Source organism: Marmota flaviventris, chromosome 9, assembly GCF_047511675.1.
Source record: "Marmota flaviventris isolate mMarFla1 chromosome 9, mMarFla1.hap1, whole genome shotgun sequence".
NCBI classification, from domain to species: Eukaryota; Metazoa; Chordata; class Mammalia; order Rodentia; family Sciuridae; genus Marmota; species Marmota flaviventris.
This window is the reverse complement of record NC_092506.1, coordinates 7,547,129-7,565,020: the sequence shown is the minus strand read 5'-3', so window position 1 is coordinate 7,565,020 and position 17,892 is coordinate 7,547,129. Positions and strand designations below refer to the sequence as shown.

At 50.8% G+C, this 17,892-nt stretch overlaps 3 protein-coding genes and 1 pseudogene across 3 annotated transcripts; 2 read left to right on the top strand and 2 right to left on the bottom strand.

Annotated features, from left to right (window-relative positions):
• The first annotated feature begins 2,917 nt into the window (after window positions 1-2,917).
• Window positions 2,918-3,300, top strand: LOC114100129 (small ribosomal subunit protein uS8-like; annotated as a pseudogene).
• Window positions 3,301-6,146: 2,846 nt separating this feature from the next.
• On the bottom strand, window positions 6,147-13,081 carry Cdca5 (cell division cycle associated 5). The gene is made up of 6 exons (XM_027944771.2): window positions 12,944-13,081; window positions 12,646-12,740; window positions 12,502-12,567; window positions 12,384-12,419; window positions 7,854-8,270; window positions 6,147-7,664 (listed from the first exon to the last, which is right to left on the bottom strand). The coding sequence occupies exons 1-6, from the start codon at window positions 12,987-12,989 to the stop codon at window positions 7,584-7,586; spliced, it is 741 nt and encodes a 246-aa protein (XP_027800572.1). The 5' UTR covers window positions 12,990-13,081; the 3' UTR covers window positions 6,147-7,583.
• A 145-nt stretch (window positions 13,082-13,226) lies between these two features.
• Zfpl1 (zinc finger protein like 1) lies at window positions 13,227-17,217 on the top strand. The gene is made up of 8 exons (XM_027944372.3): window positions 13,227-13,372; window positions 13,685-13,794; window positions 14,104-14,215; window positions 15,332-15,525; window positions 15,637-15,709; window positions 15,784-15,930; window positions 16,163-16,280; window positions 16,758-17,217. Exons 2-8 carry the CDS (start codon window positions 13,693-13,695, stop codon window positions 16,942-16,944), a joined length of 933 nt encoding a protein of 310 aa, XP_027800173.2. The 5' UTR covers window positions 13,227-13,372; window positions 13,685-13,692; the 3' UTR covers window positions 16,945-17,217.
• Window positions 17,218-17,270: 53 nt separating this feature from the next.
• Window positions 17,271-17,816, bottom strand: Tmem262 (transmembrane protein 262). The gene is made up of 3 exons (XM_027944373.2): window positions 17,643-17,816; window positions 17,454-17,553; window positions 17,271-17,347 (listed from the first exon to the last, which is right to left on the bottom strand). Exons 1-3 carry the CDS (start codon window positions 17,814-17,816, stop codon window positions 17,271-17,273), a joined length of 351 nt encoding a protein of 116 aa, XP_027800174.1.
• Between the last annotated feature and the right edge of the window lie 76 nt (window positions 17,817-17,892).

Below are 17,892 nucleotides of genomic sequence, written 5' to 3'. Positions count from 1 at the left end.
GGCTGCAAATTCTCTGAAATCCCGTTGGAAGGGGATGAGGGGCAGAAGGCGGCCCCCTCTGTGGGCTGTGACAGGATCCGGTGTGATTCCAGGCCAGTGAGAGGGTCGATCTGGAATCAGCCCTGCCCAAGCACTTCAGGTCAGCTGTGAATGGCAGCTTCATCACACAGATCCCGTGGGTGGCCGTGGGGGAGAGCTATAACACCCCACTGCTGCCCTAGGCCCTCTGCCACCAGGTAGGGCCATGACCCTGGCATTACCACAAAGGGGCATATAGCCACGGGATCAGGATCACGCAGAACAAGCTCCAGAGCCCAATATCCAGAGAACAGTCCCCCTCCCCGACAGACAGCCCACCTCAGTTCTTGGACAATTAAAGGTGGAGACTGGTTGCTGATGGGTGCGGACAGCTATTCGTGAAACACATGTGGGCATAACCCATCAGGCACTGAGCAGCCCACCTTTAACTTTTTTTGGAGAAGAACCTTCTATAGAATCTCTTTGATGTTCCTGATACACTTTATAAAGCAGGCGTGGCCCCATTTTGTCTAGAAGCTCGATCCATCTGATCAGCTTCTGAAATTGCTTTCTGTGTTTTTTTCGCCATTTTATTTCTATGAGTTTTTATTTCTCAGCCAGCCCATTCCACCGAGGGGAACCCCATGTCCACTGCCCGCGTGGACGTGGGCAGGAAATGGGAAGCTCCCAGACTGCCCTCTAGCCATGTTGCATGGACACAGTAGACTGAAAGGGAAGAGCTGTGGCCAAATGTGGCCCCCACTCGTGAAGCAGGTCCTGCTCTCGTAGGACACTGTGGCAAGGAGGTGAGGGCCTGCTGGCAAGGTGATGCGGTAGGAGCCAGAGTGGGAGGAGGGGAGAAGAAATGGAGGGGAGCAGGAGGGAAAGGAAGCAGGGCAAGTGACGACCCCAGCCTCTGCCAGCAGCCATGGCCCTGGCCTGAGGACCAGGCCTGGCCTTGTGGGGCTGCGCGGCCGGCTCACCTCCTGCAATCATTCTGCAGATTCCTCATCTCCTTTGAGGTCTGCTGGGGGCCCCAGTCTTCCTGATCGAGGAACAGGTTCTCCTGGATCTCCGAGTCCCTGGGGCAGGTGGGCAGTGAGAGTAGGACCAGAGGATCTGGAGGCTGGGCAGGGCGCAGAGTAGGAGTGCCCAGCCGCAGCCCAGGCTCCTTGAATCCTATCTGTGCAGCCCAGGGCTGAGTCCAACCCAGGTCTGGATGTTCCTGTGGGGAGGAAGCACCCTTTGCCTCCCACTTGATTCTGTCTGGGTGTGTCTGTCTGTCTGTCTGTCTCTCTCTCTCTCTCTCACACACACACACACACACACACACACACACTGGCCTTACGATTCAGAGTCTTCCGATGCATTCAAGAGTGTAAACAGGAACGTGAAGGCAGGTTCTGGCTTCAGGTCTAGCTTTGGCTCTGAAACAGGTGGCTTTGCAGAGAAAGTATTGTGGTGACTCTAGTGCCTTGAGCTGCTCGCGCAATCTGGGTCCTCCCACACTCTGCTGCCCCTGCCATCGCCCTGCTTTGCAGGGGCTCGTGCTGGGCATCCCCAGCCCAAGGAGGCAGAGTGGTGAGGGAGGTATGGATGAGAGCTGTCTGGGAGGTTCTCCCGTCGCTAGGCCCAGACTCCCCAGCTGAGGCCACAGGAAGAGGTCAGGTCTTCACCCAGGCCCAGAAAGAACCTCTCCAGCCCTCCTGCCTCCCCTCTGCCTTGGGAGGCCCAGTGTTTGCTGTCACCTCCATGTTTGGCTCCCCGGAGACCTGAGGTATAGACTTTTGCTCCTCACCAGCCTGCACCACTGGATTCAAGACCTCCTTGGAGGGGGTTCCTCGCCTGCCCCTGAGAGACTGAGGGAGATACAGCCTGGTTGGTGACCCATAACCACCATGCCACCTGCCTGCCTTCTCAGCCTGGAAGCCTCCATTGTCCAGCAATCTAGAGCCATCGGAGTTATCAGATTTAGATCTGGCTGGACGCGGTGGCACAAGTCTGAATCCCAGTGGCTTGGGAGGCTGAGGCAGGAGGATCTTGAGTTCAAAGCCAGCCTCAACAAATGAGAAGCACTAAGCAACTCAGCGAGACCCTGTCTCTAAATAAAATACAAAAAAGGGCTCGGGATGTGGCTCAGTGTGATTAAGTGTTCCTGAGTTCAATCCCTGGTACCAAAAAGAAAAAAGAAAAAAAGATTTAGATCTGTCAGATTCAGCAAATACAACAATACAACATAGCATGCCTAATTAGAGTTTTATATTTAAAAAATGCGTGCTTTGTGTATGTGTGTATGTGTGGCACTAGGGATTTAACCCAGGACTTTGCACATGGGTAGGCAAGTACTCTCCCACTGAGTTTGACTCCCAACCCAAGGCCCTTGTTTTCTACCTAATTTTCTACTTCAAAAAAGCTTCTATTCAGGGGCTGGGGCTGAGCGGTGAAGTACTCATCTAGCAAGGCCCTGGGTTCAATCCTCAGCACCACATATAAATAAAATAAAGGTATTGTGTCAACTACAACTAAAAAATATTTTTTAAAAAAAGCTTCTATTCAGACCAACCATGGACCTTACTTCCTGACACCATCCCAAACTTATCCCTGAGACCATGTTCTTGGCCATGGTCACTCCCACCCCACTGTCCTCTCTACTCTGCCAATGTGAGTGCTGCCCAGTTTCTCTGCTGAGCAAATGCCCCTCCCCAGCACCCAAGGAGGGGTCCATGGTGATTGATGCCATGGCTGAGGCTGAGGACATTTCCATCTCCAGAGGCCGTGTGAGACCTTCTAACAAGAGAACTAGAAAAGCAGTTCTGTTCCAGGTCACAAGTCTGAAGCTGCCTATAATTTAATGCTTGTCTCTCCTGTTCTCCTTCCACCTTCCTTCCATGCCACCATAATGATGCCCATGAATGTCCTGGCTGATGCTCTCCAGAGCATCAACAGAAACAGAGGCAAACACCAGGCTCTCATCAGATTGTGCTCCAAAGCCATTGTTTCTTAGCTGTGATGATAAAGCATGGGACATTGGCAAGTTTGAAATCATTGATGATCACAGAGCTGGGAAATTGTGACCCTCACAGGCAGGTTAAACAAGCATGAAGGGATTAGTCCCAGAGTTGATGTACAACTCAAGGATCTAGGAAGATGGTAGGATCATCTACCCCCATTCCATCCCAAGAGTTTGGTTTCATGAGACTGATGATCTCAGCTGGATTCACAGACCACAAGGAAGCAAGATAAAAACACATGAGAGAGAAAATCCTAGGACCCTTTTTCTAAGAACCTAATGCATCTATCACACATGCAAGTAATATAAAACAATACTATATAAGAATATTACTAAGTATATATGTTATTTCTATATAATGTGTCTAAATAAAATGCCTTGATGGAAAAAATAGTCATAAGTCAATAGAAAAGATTGTCACCATTTTTCACCCTCAATTTTTCAGAACCCTGTATACCTGTTGGCTATGTGACTAAGGACAAGTTGATTTGAGGACAGTGGTGACCTCAGATGTAGGCCATCTTCACCCTGAACTCTGCCTGGGCCTGAAGGACTTGTGGGCTTCTATACAGTGTGCTGTATGTTGTGTGAAGCCTTCCTTTCTTCCTTCCTGTGCTGGGGATTGAACCCAGGGCTTTGTGCACGTGAGGCGAGCACTCTACCAACTGAGCCATGTCCCCAGGCCCCGTATATGTGTGGAGCCTTCCTAGGCAGTCACATTCCTGTGCACACAGTGTACACAGATCCCTGCAGAGGACCTTGTCACCCATCACTCCAGGGACTTGCCAAGCTTCAGGGTGGCCACTCAGAAGCATGCCATCTCTGTCATCAGGTTTGATCTGTCTCAAGGGACCCTGGCTGAGTATAACAAGATCCACTGGCAATTTCTCGCCTCTGATAGTTTTGCTTTGGAAACTAGGCTTAACAAAACAACTTCAAAGAAAACAAAAACAGTCCCTGGGGAGGTCGTGGTAGCTGATTTATACAATGCAGAAAAACTGAAGTAGCCTGAAGGGCCAAAATATAAGAAAAAGTAAGTGACAACCTGTTAACATGATAGGATTCGGCTCACTCATGTGTTCATCATCCAGGGGAAAAACTGGTTGGCCGGCCACTGTCTGTGGCATGGGCCTCGGGCCAGGTCCTGAACACACAGAACAACTGCGTTGTCCGAAGTTCCGGGGAACAGACACCCCAGGTACGCAGATGCCTACAGTGCAGACAGAAGGGAGATGTGCCACACAGGTCTGTGCAGAAAGCCCTGGCCGCAGAGGATCCATGATCCACTTCAGAGCTCCAGAAAGACTGCACGGAAGGGGCTGCCTGCTCCCAAAGGGCTGGAAGATGCAGAAGGCGGAGAGTGTAGGCAAAGGCAGGAAGGCTCGGAGGGCGCGGTGTGGACAGGTGTGGACACTCCCACTGGTGTGAGCAGGTGCAGGGCTATGGCAGGGCCTGGGCTGTGGTCCCTGGTGAAGAGAATGCAGGGAGATCTTCGTGTTTGTCTGGGTTGTTTGGGTCATAGTTTGGAGAGTGGGTGAAAGGAGTAGACTTGAGGACAGGAAGCCGAGAGCCTCGGGGGTGAAGGCGAGGGGAGCTGCACTTGCTGTGACAACAGTTATGTGTCTCAACTGTGAGTACTGTGGAAGATGTGTGTGGGACCACAGAAGCTGCCCCTTGACAACAGGCACCTGTCGGGTACTAGTGACCCCATGTAGAGTGGTCAGTGAAATATAGGATATCCATTAAAATTTAAATCTGGGATAAAGGACATTAATTTTTATTTTGTATGCATGTCCCAAATATTTCATAAAACATACTTGTATTATAAAATAATGTATATACTTTTGGATAACAAATTATCTTAAAACAAGAAAAAACACAAGATTCAAAGAAGCTAAGTAAGCCAGGTGCAGCGGTACACACCTATAATCCCAGCACCTCCAGAGGCTAAGGCAGGAGGATCACAAGTCTGAGGCCAGCCTCAGAAACTTAGTGAGACCCTATCTTGAAATAAAAACTAAAAAGGGCTAAGGATATGGCTCAGTGGTAAAGCACCCCTGGGTTCAGTATCTGGCACCAGAAAGAAAAGAAATAGTCTAAAGAGGTTAAGTGACTTGCCTACAACCTCAGAAGTCAAAGGTGGGGTCAGATTGATCAGCAGTGATGGCTGTTAGAGAGAGACTGCCATCTTGTCACACAGTGGGAGCACAGGGGAGGAAGTCGACCTGGTACAGACCAGATGCTGGGAGGACCAGTAAAGTGGGAGGAAGCAGATCCCTCAAGGGGCTCAGCCTCAGGAAGGGGCAATGGCAGCAGCCGAGATGCTGGTCAAGATTGCTGGATGGCAGGCTGGGGTTGTGGCTCAGTGGTAGAGCATTTGCTTAGCATGTGCGAGACCCTGGGTTTGACTCTCAGCACCACATAAAAATAAATAAAGATACAGTGCCCAACTACAACTAAAAAAAAAAAAAAAAGTATATTTAAAGAAATAAAAAAGGTGGCATCTTTTACAATAAAACTAGAATAAACTGGTTAGAACTTGGAGGAAAGGGAACTGAGGTCTCAGAAAGCTGGCCTTCACCTGTCTCCCATGGGTGGGGGGAGTGGCTCTGGGGAGAATTTTACCACCTTGACTTCTTCAGGACCAGAAGACAAGAACATGGGGACGAGAGGGAAATGAGGCTGGGAGGTGCCACCTGCGTTACCACTCCTATGCCTTACCACAGTGCAACTGGGAGGATTCCTAGGAATTAGCATCTTTGACCCGTTCTCCAGGCGCTCCTGCATCACCCACTGCCGAGCAGAGTCCAGGCCAGGCCACCGTGTGAAGGGCACAGGCTCCTTCAAAGGAAAGGGAACGAGGCTGGACTCAGGAGGATTTGTTCCCAGGCACCTCGCCCAGACCTCATTTCTTTCCTCCCGAGACAGGGATGGGTAACTGGACAGAAGAAACGCACCAGGACGTGGGGGCAGGGATCTACCACAGGGCCACTGAAAAGAGGCCGGGCTGGCAGCCTGTTACAGAGGGACAACACTTGTGACATGGCCCGGACTTGGCATCCTGGGTCTTATATCCTGGGCTCTGCCTCTGACCCAATAAAAGCAGTCTGAACAGGCAAACTCTTTAATCACGTCTTTATTTCAAAACAGACTCCCAGTTTTTCTTTACACTGCATACAGCTCCCCAGGGACAGAGAAAGGCTTGCTGGGACAAGATCAACTCAACATCATGAGGCTCCTCCTGATTCTTCCCAAAGGCTCTGCCCTGCTGGCCAGCTGAGGAGAGTTCTACAGGCGTGGTCCAGTCAGATACCTGGGTTGGCCCCGGCAAGAGGGCCTGTTTGCAGCCTCCACAGAGCACAAGGTGCTGGACAGACAGCCTAGGTCTCCCAGGGCCTTCCTTCATGCCCACCAGGCCCACCCTGTTCCGTCCAGTCCCCTGCCAAGTGCTCCTCTTCCTGGTGGTCCACCAGCCTCTCCACAGCCTGTCAGCTTCTACTTCCATGAGCTTGTCAACAACAAAAGTGCAACAGGCAAAGGGCGCAGTGCGCCTCTCAGTGGGCAGGGCGGTCTCTGAAACCACACTTTCCGCCAGCATGGAAAAGGGAATGGCGGGGAAAGTTCCCAAGTCAGTGAGTTGCATCCACCCTGGCAGTGTTCTCAGGTGAGGGCTTAAGGAGACTAAAAGTGAAACTTGCCACCAACCCCAGCAGTGTTCTGGCACACAAGAAAAGCTTCCTAAAACTTTATAAATCCCACTGCAAAATGCTAGTGGGACTGGGACCTTGTGGGTGAGAAAAGGGGTCGCCTGACCCCTGTTGCAGGCTACCTGTTCAGAGATGATAAGCCCCAGGTACCAGGGCATTAGAGTCCAAGGCCCTGGCAGCCACATCCTGAAATGTACTCTGCCATAAGCAGCAGCACCCCCTCAGCCTGCCATTCATCAAACACCTCGATGGCACGACAGCTCACCCGGCTCTGGCACCTTAAACATTTATGGTCTGAGACTCAACTAAGGCTCCCCACTCCTCCAAAACTTGTCACCATAGGTTGAATGTCCAGCTTCTTCCTCAAGGGTAGAAGTGTCCTCCAACCCATGAATTCTCCCCTGAACTATCTATGGAATCAAACAAGAAACCCACGGAATTCAAAGCCTCTTTACATACATGCGCCTGTGGCTGTGAACCAAGCCATCAACAGAGGACAACTCCAGAGGGACAGCTTAAGGCTGGCCACCCTCTGCAGGTCCTGATTAGAGCAACCACAGTTCCCCGCAAGAGCAGATATAGGCTCTAACCCCCAGTACTTGGGAAGATAGGAAGGAGAGAGTGACTAGTTGGGACGAATGAGTGGCCAGGCCAGGCCCATTTCCTGAACCCGAGGCTGCCTAGTGGGGCTGCCCAAGCCTTCAGGAGTAGCCAGGCCTCATGTGCAGCAATAGCACCTGCACGGGTAACAAAGCCAGCAGAGGGGACCCCCAGTGTCTTTGCCATCAAGAGGGGCTATGTACAGGGAGAGGAGGGGAGAGACTAGCCAGGAGCACCCCCACTTCATGTCATTCAATCAGGAGGTCAAACTGCTCAGCAGCTTCAAACTCAGCATTCATGGCTGCGGCCCACTCATCCAGTTCCGATTTCTAGGGAAGAGAAATGGGGGCAGGTAAGTGGCAAGGTGGCTACGTTAGCTGCAGCACATCACCCACACCTTGCAGGTGCTACCTTCCCCCAAGAGTCAGTTGCACCCTGGCCCTGCATGTCTCCTGTGTGTAGAGCCTCCAGTGTGCATGGCCAGCCAGAGGACAGAAAAGGCCCCACCTCTCACTCACCAGGATCTCAGGCACCTTTTTCTTCTTCCGTTTCTCTTTCAGGATTGGGGGAGAGATTCCAGGGAGCGTTGTATCTGGGGCACAGAGCTTTGCAGGGACCTCAGTTAAATTTGAACACACCACAGGTGAGACTTTGGACAAGTCTTCAGGGCCCCCAAAGCCAAAGTAGGACCGTTGGCCTGGGGTGGAGGTGGAGGCAGAGCCGAGGATCTCCAGCCGGCTGTAGGATCGCCTCACTTTCTTAGACATGTCCAAGTCTCTGGCATCCAGTTCTCCTTCCTTGAAGTTGGACTCACCATTCAGGATACATGACATAGGAGTGGTGGTGGGTGTGACAGGGATACGAGTCTTGAATAGTTCCTCTTTAGTGGGCTGCCTGTTAGGAGGGTTGTTTTCTTTCTCCAAGAAAAAAGCAATCTGTACCAGAACAGGAGAGAACACATTTCTGGACCACTTACTTCCAGGCCCAAGGAGACTCTGGCTGGAAAGGACAGATAATTCTTCTTCTTCTTCTTTTTTTTAGATGAACACAATATCTTTATTTTACTTATTTATTTTTATGTGGTGCTGAGGATCGAACCCAGTACCTCACATGTGCTAGGCAAGTGCTCTATCACTGAGCCACAACCCCAGCCCAGAACGGATACTTTTAAAAAGAAACTAGTCAGTGCTTCTGAGGAGCCTGCTTTTCTGCCTCAGGAATACTTGCCGCATCTGCTACTGCTGTTGCTGTTTCAAAGTGTGCCTGGCATCCAGCCACCTCTCACTAAATCACCCAAGCTTCCATCTAGACGAGCTCAATGAACTCCTAATCCTTGCTTGTCTCCAGCCTTGACTTCTATGATCCATTTGCCACACAGCTGCTTAAGTTTTTCCTAAAATGTCCATTTGTTCACCTATCCTGAGCCAGGCACTGTTCTAGGCACTGGGAATACATCAGGGAATGAATTAAAACTCTACTGCTACAGTGCTTCTATTCTAAAACATAACAGGAACCCATGTGTTAAGTGAGGGTGTTAACACTACAGAAAATCAAAGCCCACAAAAACCAACTGGATAGAGTTCTGGGAGTGGGCTGGAATCATAGGCCTCACTGAGGAGACATGTGAAACATAACTCGATAATGGTAAGGGAGTGGGTCATATGGACATCTAAAGGAAGTGTTCTCAGCAGCAGGAAAAGAGATGTAAACATCCTGAGGCAAGAGTGTGCCAGTCAGAATGAAAAAACAAGGAGGCCAGTGTGGCTGCAGTGACCTGAGGGGAGAGGAGCTGAAGATGAGGTTTGAGAGGTAACAGGGGTGGGGGTGTTTCACTGGGTCCTCCCTAAGCCACTGGAGAGCTTCTGCAGAGACCAACAGAGCCACGGCAAAGGCAGCAGACATGTATTTTAGAGGTTCATACATTGGCTCCTCATTATTCCATTCAGCTCCAATGCTTCCTCAGGGAGGCTGTCCCTCACCATCAAATCTGCATCAGCCCATCTCGCTTCTGCTAGCTATTCTGCCACAATGACCTCTTTTATTTCCTGTGTAGCAACACTGCTACCTGATGTTGGCTTGGTTAATGGTTGACTCAATCACCCAATCAGAATGGAAGTTACCTGAGAGCGGGGGTCTTTAGTCTTACTAGCTGACTTGCCTATGCCTGGCACTTCCAGCAGAGCCCTGCATTTTGTAGGTGCTCATAAGGATGAATTCATGCCCATGAACTTCACACTAAATTTCCTGAAGGCCAAGACAAGGGTGGACGCAGAACAAATTTAATGACTCTTGTGATCGAAAGCCAAGGAAGTAGATCAGGAAACTTTTCCCCACTTCAAGCTTTGGGGAACCTGTATGATAGGTCTTAGTAAAAGGGATGATGAACAGAATTGGGATTACTCTCTTTTTTATTTATTTATTTATTTTTTTAGTTTTCGGTGGACACAACATCTTTGTATGTGGTGCTGAGGATCGAACCCGGGCCGCACGCTTGCCAGGCGAGCGCGCTACCGCTTGAGCCACATCCCCAGCCCAGAATTGGGATTACTCTTGACTACTTCTTCCTCATTTCCTATGGCCAGTTGACCAGATTCCAGCAACTTTATCCTGCTCAGTGTTTCATGAATCTATCAGTCAACAAATAAAAACAAGTGGCTAGGACTGGGGTTGTGGCTCAGAGGTAAAGTGTTCTCCTAGCATGCATGAGGCACCACATAAATGTAATGTAAAGATATTGTGTCCACCTAAAATTTAAGAATATTAAAAAAAAAAAAAAAAAGAAGAAGAATAAGTGACTACCACTGAGGTCCCTGCTCTCAGATGTCTATGTTCATAGAGGGAGAGAAAGACATCAAACATGCAAGTAAGTACACTCATGCTGTTAAGGCCTGAGGAGAATTACACATAAAAAAGTGATAGTGACCGGGTAAGGGTGTCAAGGAAGGTCTATGGGAGGAGATCTCCTTTGAGTCCAGTGCTGCGTGCCGGGTCAGTCATGCGTAAAATGGGGAAAGGAAGGTGCCACTCTGCCAATACCTTAGGCCCTTACCATCTTATATAAGGATTCCTGAGCTTCATGTCCTCACACCTGGTGTGGAGGCCCCAGCACAGTCATTCTCCTCATGACCCCAGAGAGATCTTTATGTAATACTCAAGCTTGACTCAGTCACTACCTACCTTAAAACTTTTCAAAGGTCAGCTGGAGGTAGCTCAGTGGTAGAGTACCTACTTGGCACGCACAAGGCTCTGGGTTTGATCTCCAGCACCATCCGCAACAACAATAACAACAAAACATTTCCAAAGGCTGCCCACAGACCAAGGATGAAGCCCAAGCCCTGGAATTTGCTCTTCATGTCTCATTAGGATCTGCCCTGGCTTAGCAAGCTCTCTCCCCTACCCTGACTAAGTCTGTTGCAGACACAAATTACCATTCCTCACACCTCATAAGTTTTCTTTGGACTCTAGATCTCTGCAAACATGGCTTATTTTGCCCAGAATACCCCTACTTTTAATTTGGTTTAAGCCAAAAAGAAGAATAAAATTATGGCATTTGCTGGTAAATGGGTGGAACTGGAGAACATCATGCTAAGTAAAATAAGCCAGACCCAGAAAATCAAGGGCAGAATGTTTTCTCTCATATGTGGAAGCCAGACCAAACTAAGGGAAAAAAAGAACAAAAAAATTAGAAGGGGAGGAGAATCCCATGAAAACAGAAGAGAGATCAGTAGAATAGAGGAAGGGGATTGAGGGCAAGACAGAAAAAGGGAAGAACAATGGGAATATTTTGATCAAACATTCCTATGTACATGAATATACCACAGTGAATTTCATCTTTATGTATATCCATGATGCACTAATTAAGAAAAAATATAGGGGCTGCAGTTGTGGCTTAGTGGTAGAGAACTTGCCTAGCATGTGTGAAGCACTGGGTTCGATTCTCAGCACCACAGATAAAGAAATGAATAAAATAAAGGTCCACCAACATCTAAAAAATATTTTTTAAAAAAAGAAAAAAAATATATAAAACCAGAAGAAAGATCAATGGAGTAGAGGAAAAGGAAAAGAAAGGGGAAGAAAGGAGGGAAAGTGCTGAGGACTGAATTGGAGTAAATTATGTTTCACACTGTAAAATTATGTCAAAGTTGACCCCAATATTATATCCATTAATAAGCTAATAAAAAAAAAAAGAATCCTAGCCAAGTGTGGATGGCACATGCTTGTAATTCCAGCGGTTCAGGAGGCTAAGGCAGGAGGATGGGAAGTTCAAAGCCAGCCTCAGCAAAAGCAAGGTGCTAAGCAACTCAGTGAGACCCTGTCCCTAAATAAAATAGAAAATAGGGCTGAGGATGTAGCTCAATAGTCGAGTGCCCCTGAGTTCAATCCTTGGTAGCCCCCCCCACAAAATTTTCTAAATATTTGTAAAAACACCCCTGAGCCACTGGGTTGGGTACCATCATAGCACCTGGTTTTCTTTTTGCAGCTCTGGACAAATAATATTGTAATCACTTGGGTCATTTGTCTTTCTCCCCATCTGTAAATCCCACAAACTCTTCAAAGAATAAAATTAACATTTCTAACTGACTATATCTTCAGATTTCCTCTTTGTGTGTGTGTGTATGTGCTAGGGATTGAACCCAGGGCCTTGTGCTTTAGTGTCAAGCACTCTACCAACTGACCTATACCCCCAGTCAGATTTCCTCTTAATGAAATATTCTCTGTAACAAGTTCTGTTAAAACTGTAAAAGCACCCTAATATAACTCATAACAACCACATATAAAAACTGAGAATAAAACGGATAGACAGTGGATAGGACACAGCTCAGCATTTTAAGGAAAATGGTAGAAAATACACAGGTCATAAAGAGCTAAAAATGAAAAAAGTCTGCAGGGAGTAATCAAGATTGGCAATGCACGATGTTGTCCAAAAGTAAATTGTTCCAGAATACTGCAAAAAAGCTCCCTAAGTAGATGTGAGAAGACAGTATGCTGCTCCCCAGCTCTATAGTGACCTGGATCCCACTCAACTAAGCCGTTGGAAATGAACTCACCCTAGAGCTCCTGCGAGGCGACTGGACAGCTGGGATCTGTGGGGAACAACACCAACTGATCAAATAGCCAGCTCCCAGTTTTGGCCCCCCACTCACAACCCCGTCTCTTAACCCTCACCTCCACAGCATGAGCCACGATCTTCTTCAAAACGATGGGCTTTCTGACTGGAGCCGCATGGGGTTCCTGGAAAAGAGGAGTGATCATGAGCTCTACATTAGTGCTGGGGCCTCTTGGGCAGTAACTGAGAAACCCAGGGCTCACCTTCCCACTGAGTTCAGGAAGGAAGTTCGGAAGATCCGAGCCTGATTTCCGCTGGGACCGCCGCAGAGACGTAGCAGAAGATGGGGTCCTGGGCCCTATAGAGAAAAATGAAGAGAGGCTGAGCAGGACTCCAGGCCCTAGAGTCCAGAGACCGAGACTAGTGTGGGTCAGAGAAGGTTCCCAAACAAACCCTCTGGGGGCGCCTTCCTGAGAGAAAAAAGCATTCTTTGGCTCGGTGGGGAAGGGCCTGCGATCCCAAACGGCTCAGCCCCACCTCTCCCGCGTTCCCTCTGCTCACCCGAGCGCCGAGCGGCCCCTCCGGACCGCGTTCGCCTCTCAGTCATATCTAGTCTGGGCCTCGACCTCCTCTGCCGCCGCAGCCCGAGGCTCGTGCCAACAGGGAAGGCCGTCTGCAGCTGCAAGTGGAAGTGTTCGAATTACCCGCCCGGTCAGAGAGGAAGCGGAAATGACGTAAGGCGTGAGGGCCGCTACGCTTGGATTTTGCCCTCTTCGCCCGCCTTCCTGTCAAGCCTCTGCAGGGGTGTGGCCGGTGGCGCGGTGTCGTCATTAGTGCGCGCCGCACCCGGAAGAGACGTGGCAGCGGAGGGATAATCGGAGCGGCCGGAGCTGAAGCGGGCAGAGCGGGAGCTACGAAGAGCGTAATCCCTGTCCTTCCGCGCCTCGAATCACCGCTCGCGCACGTCGGGACCGGTGCCGCGGCGGATCAGTAACTTCGAGAGTGGGGGGGGGTCTGTAAAGAAAGGGGCGGGGCTAGCAAGGGGTGGGGCCCAGACGGGGCTTTGGGGGCGGGGCCAGGGGTATCAGTGGGTAGCTGACTGAGAGGCCTGACTGGGGTCGGGATACCGAAAGAGTGAGGGGTCGCGGTACGGGGGATTTATGCAGGGGGCGTGACCCGACACCAGCAAGACCGGGATTTTGGGTTTGCGTGGATGTGAGAGGTGTCGGCGAAGTTAAGTGGAAACGGACGGGGCTGGTGAGACCCAAGTGGCAGCTTGGTAGGACCTGGCTTCTTCCCCAGGGTCGGTCATGGGACTTTGCAAGTGCCCCAAGAGGAAGGTGACCAACCTGTTCTGCTTTGAACACCGAGTCAACGTCTGCGAGCACTGCCTGGTAGCCAATCACGCCAAGGTGGGGCATTCAGAGGATCGCCTGAGCAGGGGACTGGGTGGTTGGCGATATTGCCTTCCTCCAAACCCTTGAGGGGCACCACTCTAGACTGTAAGCTCCATAAGGGCAAGGACTGGGTTTATTTTGCTCACTGCCATAGCCCCAGCCCCAAGAGAGTCAGGCACATAGTATGTGCTTAATAAATGTTTACTGGTGGAACAAACAAAAGGATATGTGTCTGTGGTGAGAGAAAAGAGGGAGTTGGACTTTGGAGTGGTTGGTCTTGGAGCCTAGGCTCCAACTGTGACTTCTCTTTCCCACTCCATCCAGTGCATCGTCCAGTCCTACCTGCAGTGGCTCCAAGATAGTGACTACAACCCCAATTGCCGCCTGTGCAGCACACCTCTGGCCAGCCGAGAGACAACCCGCCTTGTTTGCTATGGTGAGGCCTGGTCATCCTGGAGGGATCAGGGTAGCCCCAAAGCCATCTTGGTGATTGGTTTCCAAGCCCTCCTCCAGAAGCAGCATAATACATTCCCCAGGCCTGGGAGGCCAGAGCCCTAGATTCCTGCCCTATTAGGTTAATTCCCTGCTATGTAAGCTCAAGCAGGTCATTTTCCCTTTCTAGGCCCCTATGTCTTTTCCTAAAAATTAAAGCTCCTACTTCCTGCCCTGCCAGTCTTGGAGAGTTGAGCAAGAGCCTGTCAAACTTATGATGACGGCAGTTGCCAGCCACACCAGCATGGGACTTTCAGATATTTAGGATCTATTATTCTTCCCAGTACCAAACAGGAAGAGTTTCCTACAGTAAAGTTAGCTAGAGGGAACCATCAGTCATATGTGTTATGACTTTGGTCTGGTGTAAGAACGTCAGCTTCAATTTTTGAAGGAGCTGATGCAAAAGAGACAGCTCTATGTCTTTTTCAATGTGAGAGTGTGTGTAACTTGCATGACTTCATGTGTCTCTACATGGGATGTTCATTAGTACATTAGTGGATGGTCACAGGTGTGTTGTGGACATACAAGGAGAAAACATTGATCAGGATCCTTGAGTGTTAGCAGCCATGTGAGCATATACAATGAGTTCATGGGAGCTAGTGTGGATATAAGGAATGGCACTTGTTTTGGGGTTACATATTCATAAGCACAGGAATATTTGTGTCCATAGATGTATACATGCATCCTTGTGCCTATGTGTATATCTAGGAATCTGTTTGGAAACTATTCTTGATTCACTGTTAGCTCAAGGAGAATGATGAGTACAGGCCCAGAAAGGACTCCCTAAAAGATATTGGTGGCATTTTCTTCCTGCCCACCCTACCTCTTTGTGTGCTAGGCAGTTTTGTAGCATCTGCCTCGACTTTAGTGGGTGGTATCCAAGAAGGCCGAAGTCTTAGGCAACACTGATGAAATGGACCTGGAGTGAGGAGGGAAGAGCGAGGCCCTGGGCCTACATGTGTATGTCCCTTAATCCTGGCAGTGGGACGGGGGCTATTGCTGGGCTAAGAACCCACAGAGTCTTCTTCCTGTGTCTCTCCCTTATTTCATGGGCCCTCAGATCTCTTCCACTGGGCCTGCCTCAATGAACGTGCAGCCCAGCTACCCCGAAATACAGCACCTGCTGGCTATCAGTGCCCCAGCTGCAATGGTCCCATCTTCCCTCCAAACAACCTGGCTGGCCCTGTGGCCTCTGCACTGAGAGAGAAGCTAGCCACAGTCAACTGGGCCCGGTCAGGACTGGGCCTCCCTCTGGTGAGAGTCCCTTTGTCTGACCATCTGTTTGCCCCAAGCCTTACCTTCCTCGCCAGATGGGTGGGTGGGGACAACACTGGTCAGGCTAGTGACCCAAATTCCTTCCTCCAGATTGATGAGGTGATAAGCCCAGAGCCTGAGCCCCTCAATTCCTCCGACTTCTCTGATTGGTCCAGCTTTAATGGTAAGTGGTGGCCTTTACCTGCTTTCTGGGACCTTGCCTTTCTGCATTGCTCATGGCTCTCTCCATACCCACAGCCACCAGTACCCCCGGACAGGAGGACATAGACAGTGCTTCTGCTGCCCCAGCCTTCTACAGCCAGGCTCCCCGACCCCCTGCCTCTCCCAGCCGACCCGAGCAGCACACGGTCATCCACATGGGCAATACTGAGCCCTTGACTCATGGTGAGCCATGGGATTGTCCCAGCCAGAGAAGGACAGAAAGGGCATGGGTGGTGTGGGTGGAGGCAGCTTGGGGATCCAGAGCCTCCCCCAAAGTGGCACTTCCTCACCCTAAGCACAGACATGGCCTCCCCTCAGTTCCAAGATACTCTATCAGGCTGGGGAGGTTAGGATACCCCCCTGCACAGGGCCAGTTTCTCTGAGCCTGTTGATGCTGGTGGCTTCATCCCTGCAGCCCCAAGGAAGGTGTATGACACGCGGGATGATGACCGACTACCTGGCCTCCATGGGGATTGTGATGATGACAAGTACCGCCGCCGGCCAGCCCTGGGCTGGCTGGCCCAGTTGCTCAGGTATATGGGGTCAGTCAGGGCAGGATGGCAGGAAGGGGAGGAGAGGAAATAAGCCAAGAGAGGATGAGATCTGATGACAGCAGGGCTGGTTCTGGGTGTGGTGGCATCCAGTGCAGGGTCTGTGCAGAGGCCTCGGCTGGGCAGTAGCTACCTTGGAGTGCTCTCTCTGTGGCTGTTCTTACCTCCTGTAGGAGGTCTGGACTTGGGCTCTCTGTGGCCCCTTCCTGCTCCAACAGCACCCAATCTTTGTAACTCTCCCCCATGCCTGACATATCCCAGTTTCCAAAACACAGTCTCAGCTAGAACATGTGCCTCAGCTGCTGTGAGCTGCACAATGACTCCACCTGGTGGCAGTTGCAGGGGTGATCATCCCTGTGGCGCAGATGAGGAAACTGAGGCTCAAGGATGGTGACTAAGGCTCTTCTCTGTGCCCCAGGGACCAAGGGCCTAACCTGACTCTGCCCTCATTCCCCCCAGGAGCCGGGCTGGGTCTCGAAAGCGGCCGCTGACCCTGCTCCAGCGGGCGGGGCTGCTGCTACTGTTGGGCCTTCTGGGTTTCCTGGCCCTCCTCGCCCTCATGTCTCGCCTGGGCCGGGCTGCTGCTGACAGCGATCCCAATCTCGACCCACTCATGAACCCTCATATCCGTGTGGGTCCCTCCTGAGCCCTTGCTTGTGGCTGGGCCAGCCTAGGACCAGGGATCCTAAGGAGGGAAGGCAGGGAGGCTAGGAGTCTCTTTTCCACTCCTCTCCTTCAAGCCTGAGACACTAAGATTCCTGACCCAAGGCCAAGGCCACCAGAGTGGCTACAGGCTGGGTCAGGAGTCATGTAGGTCAAGCATTTATCTTAACCTACTTCCCCCTGGGTCTCCAGCCTCCCACCCTCCTCCCTTGAAGGAGCTGACAGGTGCAAATAAATAACAGACTTTATTAAAACACCCAAAGCAGCCTTTTCCTTCTCCCTTCTCATCCCCGTCCCTAGTCCCAGGCCTCAGTGGTTCTCTTCCCGGTATTGGATGGCCAGAAACTCCAGGGACAGGCGGTTGAAGAACATGGCTTCATTGAGCACTGGGCAGAAGAGAGAGACCCCATCAGCCCAACACCCCTGCCCTCTCCTGTTACATCCTAGGGTTCCAAAGCTCCCCCTCCTCTCATCACACCTCCTCCCACTCACTCAGGATGGTCAGGGCAAAGCACCGCAGAAACTTGTCACCTGTCATCTCCGCGTAGAGTGACCCCATGGCAGCCCAGCAGATGCTGATCACCTGGGAGAACTGTAGGCCCATCCAGTGGGAGAGCGGTCCCCTTACACAACAGCGGGTTTCCATCAGCCCCTCAGCCCTGAGCCCCTGCCCAGGCCTACCATCAGGACAGTCGTGTAGTGGAAGCTCATGTGGTCATAGTGGTGGGTGATGCAGAAGTTATGCACATCATTGGCAAAAACGGCCAGGTGTATGAAGAAGAGCAGCAGTGCGGTCATGGTAAGCATCATGCCTGGTGGAAAGAAGAACACAGATATGCGGTCACGCCACCGCATCCTGGCCGCAGTGTAGACTCAAGTCAGATGTGAGAGCTTGAGCAGACCAGCACTGCCCAGAAGAGCAGCAGAACCC